Consider the following 4,484-nt stretch of genomic DNA (forward strand, 5'->3'; position numbering starts at 1 on the left):
GACTTTCGGTGGCACTGAAAGCGTCACAAAACTTTATGGACAACGAACAACATAAAAGTACATGAAAAAATAATAATATGAAAATATGACCGTTAGAATACGTACATTGCCCACTATCAGTTTGTAGCGAGCTGTGACATTTTAACTATTTATCTAAAAATAAAACCTAAAAGGGCGGTAGATCAAAGTAATCGTATATAGTAAGAACCGCGTAATAATTACGTTAATAATAAAACTAGCATATGCGCTGCCGTATTACCTAAAATATAACACTAATTTAGGCGGTGTAAATGCGTATACATAATCGTATATTATAGTACGCGCCGCGTAACATTAATAGTAATAGTAATAGCAGATGCGCTGCGTGTGTAGTAGTACAAACGAATAACGAGCGCGCGACCATGAACGGCGTGCGTCAATCTATATATGACTACTTATATAAATAACTCGCATAAAATGCCCATATAAAATCGTGAGTATTATGGAATAAAGCACCGCGCGTGTACAATAATAGCATATATATATGTTCAACTTCCTGCCGGGTGCGAGCGCGTGCCGAGGCCACAGATGACCATATACGGTTATCCAGAATAAGTAGAGACAGGGACAGACCCATCGAGGAGAGCTCAGGGACAAGCGTTCATCAGACGAACAACCGACGAGCTTAGGAGCAGTCATCAGTAAACTAATGTCACATCTCGCTAGCTTCATTTATTAATTTTGGACTTATAGTAATTTTGTTATAATCAGTCTCAGTTGAATAAGTTAAATAAATCAAACATATTATACTAAACACTCGAGATTTACATTTATTCCATCATCCTTCAATCCTATTGACTGGGGCACGTTACAAGTTAGATAACGGCGCACCGCTATCACAATCTGACTGTGGGACAACGCACGCACTCCTCGACTCAGGCACGTATACAGGGGGGGGTTTGGGGTTCAACCCCCCCCGTAATAATTCCTTTAAAAATTAAGTCAAATTTATTATATTCCTATTATTATAAAATATTTTTATAATTAGCTGTTTGTGACTGGTTTTCTCTGTTTATTAGTCGGGTATGAAATACACGTTTATACCTATATTATAGTATTATAGTTGAATGATCGAGGTGATTACTGAGAACTACGCTCGAACACAGAACAGTATAGTTGCGATTTGCGATATACCTAGAAAACTCATACTTTTAGGATAATCTTATCTTATCTTATTTCCGTACCTACTCGATCGAACCATAAATTTCTATTGAATTGCTAAACTACAATAATAAAATCATTAAACGATGACGATCGTTTAGTTTTAGTCTGTGTTCGGTATTAGAACGGTAACGAGTGTGATAGTGTTTTGGTTATTTTTGCGAGTTCTAACTTATGAAAACTGATTAACCAAATTTATTAAATATCATATATTTTATTATTATTTTTTTACAATGAAAAGAAATAGTGATCAACCATCTTTATTCGATTTTGGTGTAAAAAAAATTAAAAATAATGAAGAAACTGAAAGTGAATCGAGTAGTATTGAAAATATTGCAACCGAAGTTGATGTACCAAACGCTTTGCAGACCCAACTTGATACAAATATAGACAATGAATCGTTAAAAAATTATTCTCTGGATATTGGATTATTTTTATCAGCTTCTAATAATATAAATGATGCAAAAAAATACGAGTTATTAAAAAATCCATGGACACCGCCCAAAAATTACCAATTTCCCATCGAACAACAAAGGCGGCTGAAATTTCAATTCGATTGGTTAATCCGTTTTCCTTGGCTTGTTTACTCCGAAAAAGTGCAAGGTGCCCTGTGTAAATGCTGTGTACTATTTGCCAATAACAGTGTTGGTAAAGGGATCCATCAAAAATTAGGTGCTTTGATTATAAAACCTTTTACAAAATGGAAGGATGCCATTGAACGTTTTAATCGTCATTCAAACTCTGCGTATCATAAACTTTCAATCATTCGCTCTGAAGAATTTATTAAAGTAATGGAAAACAAAAAAAATAATATTGCAAATGAGATAGATATTTCACTAAAAAAACAAGTCATTGAAAATCGAACTATTCTTCGTACAATAATTGAAACCTTAATTTTATGTGGAAAACAAAATATTGCTTTAAGAGGTAATAATGACAGTGGAAAAATATATGATGAAAGTATAGAAACAAATGACGGGAATTTTAGATCTTTATTAAGATTTAAATCATTGACTGATCCTATTTTAGACAAACATTTAAAAAACGCAACTTCTTTTGCATCTTACACGAGTCTTAATGTTCAAAATAAAATCATTACTATTTGTGGCAATTTAATACAAGAAAATATATTAAAAAATATCAGAAATACAAAGTATTTTTCTATTTTAGTAGACGAAACACAAGACGTATCTCGGTTAGAACAAATGTCTTTTTGTGTACGATACGTTGACGGTGTGTCAAACTGTATTATGGAAGATTTTCTTGAATTTTCAATTGTTCATGATATGACTGGTAAAGGATTATCTACTTCTATACTTCAGTTGCTAGAGAAATTCGGACTTGAAAAAAAATTTCTTGTAGGACAAGGTTATGGTGGCGCGGCATCGATGAGTGGGCAGTTCAATGGCGTCCAACAATACATAAGAGGTAAAATATAATTTTATCATATTATTTTAAAGTTATGTATATTTTATAATTTAATTTTTATATTTTAGAGGCTGTTCCACATGCGCTTTATGTGCATTGCGCTTCTCATTCTTTGAATTTGGCTGTAGGAAGTTCATGTAAAATCGTATCAATTAGAAACTGTATTGGAACTGTATCTTCAGTAATAACGTTTTTCCGAGCTTCATCGCAAAGAACAAAAACACTGATTGAATGTATTAATGAATATGTCCCACAAAGTCGAACAAAAACTCTAATAAAAATGTGTGAAACGCGATGGGTAGATCGACATGAAAGCTTAATTAGATTTAAAGAATTATATAAAGCTATTTATTATGCATTAAAAAAATTAGAAGAGTGTTCAAATATAGAAACATCACGTACAGCTTTTCTGCTTTCAATTTCCATTAATAACTCAGTTTTTATCATAGCTTTACATGTGATTGAGAAGTTTTTTTCTATAACTTTACCACTATCTATAGCACTACAAAAAGTAAATATTGATTTGTCATATTGTTATGAGCGAGTAACAGATGTATGTCAAATATTTAAAGAAATTCGAGAAAATGGCGATGATGAGTTTAAACAAATATTTTCTAATGTAGAAGAGTCTATGTTAGAAGGAATTATTGAGGTACCAAGAACTGTAGGACGACAAACTGCACGTAACAATATTCCATCTGATTCTCCGGAACAGTATTACAAAAGATCAATATTTTTACCGTTTTTGGATCATTTTATTTGTCAATTACAAGATAGATTTACTAATCATCATCGTGTAATGGCCAAACTACAATCACTTATTCCAAATTTTCTTAAAAATACAACTGATATAAAAGATTTTCAAGAGGTAGCGCTTTTTTATAAAGATATTTTACCTAATTATGAAACATTTGACGCAGAAATTAAAATATGGCTAGCTAAATGGAAAAATGTATCTGATAGAGACCGTCCAACTACATCATTGACTACTTTGTCTGCAATGTCTTATGATTTTTTCCCAAACATTCACAGTCTTTTGACAATTATGGCCACATTACCTGTTACAACTGCTACTGCTGAACGGTCATTCTCAACTCTACGGAGACTTAAAACATACTTACGAAACAATATGGGAGAAACGAGACTTACTGGATTGGCTTCACTAAACATATACCGAAATGTTGATTTAAATGTGGAAGAAATTATCGATAGATTTGCAATGTTACCACGAAAATGGGATTTTATACTTTAGTTTGTATTTTTTTTTTATATAAAATATATAAATTGTTTGATTTTTTTCTTCTATTTATACTTAAAATGTTAATATACCTAGGTAATTGTATGTGCATATAATAATCAAATACATTTCTGTTCTGTTCATAATACATATTATTTAAAGTTTTATTTATTTTTATAACTATTATTATTCCAAATATTCCTATTTCCTAAATATACTTACTTCTGAACACTAAACAAATGACATACATAATAAAGTTTGAAAATGTAGCATAATAATTAAAAAATTAAAAATAATGAGTAAGTAGGAAGACATTGTTTTATTATGTTGCTGTACAATTTGTATTGCTATATTTTGTAACCCCCCCCCCCCCCCCCCCGAAATTGTATTCTGTGTACGTGCCTGCCTCGACTGGTCGCGCTTCACACACTCACCGGATAGCCAGCTGATTACTGGCGCGAAAAAGAAATTTATTTGATACTTTGCGGAGCGAACATCATCCGTTTTCCGTTATAATATTAATTACAGCTTTTATTGCAACTTTTGTTACTGGTAACCACACCGCTCTATTCTGTACCCCGCTACTCTGTGTTCATATATCTTAAAAGTCGAATAATAT

At 32.0% G+C, this 4,484-nt stretch overlaps 1 protein-coding gene across 1 annotated transcript; it reads left to right on the top strand.

Moving 5' to 3' along the window:
- Positions 1-1,433: 1,433 nt before the first annotated feature.
- Positions 1,434-3,880, top strand: LOC132948457 (52 kDa repressor of the inhibitor of the protein kinase-like). Its single transcript, XM_061018909.1, has 4 exons — positions 1,434-1,509; positions 1,642-2,307; positions 2,371-2,628; positions 2,697-3,880. The coding sequence occupies exons 1-4, from the start codon at positions 1,434-1,436 to the stop codon at positions 3,878-3,880; spliced, it is 2,184 nt and encodes a 727-aa protein (XP_060874892.1).
- The last annotated feature ends 604 nt before the right edge of the window (positions 3,881-4,484 follow it).

Source organism: Metopolophium dirhodum, chromosome 7 (genome assembly GCF_019925205.1).
Source record: "Metopolophium dirhodum isolate CAU chromosome 7, ASM1992520v1, whole genome shotgun sequence".
NCBI lineage: Eukaryota > Metazoa > Arthropoda > Insecta > Hemiptera > Aphididae > Metopolophium > Metopolophium dirhodum.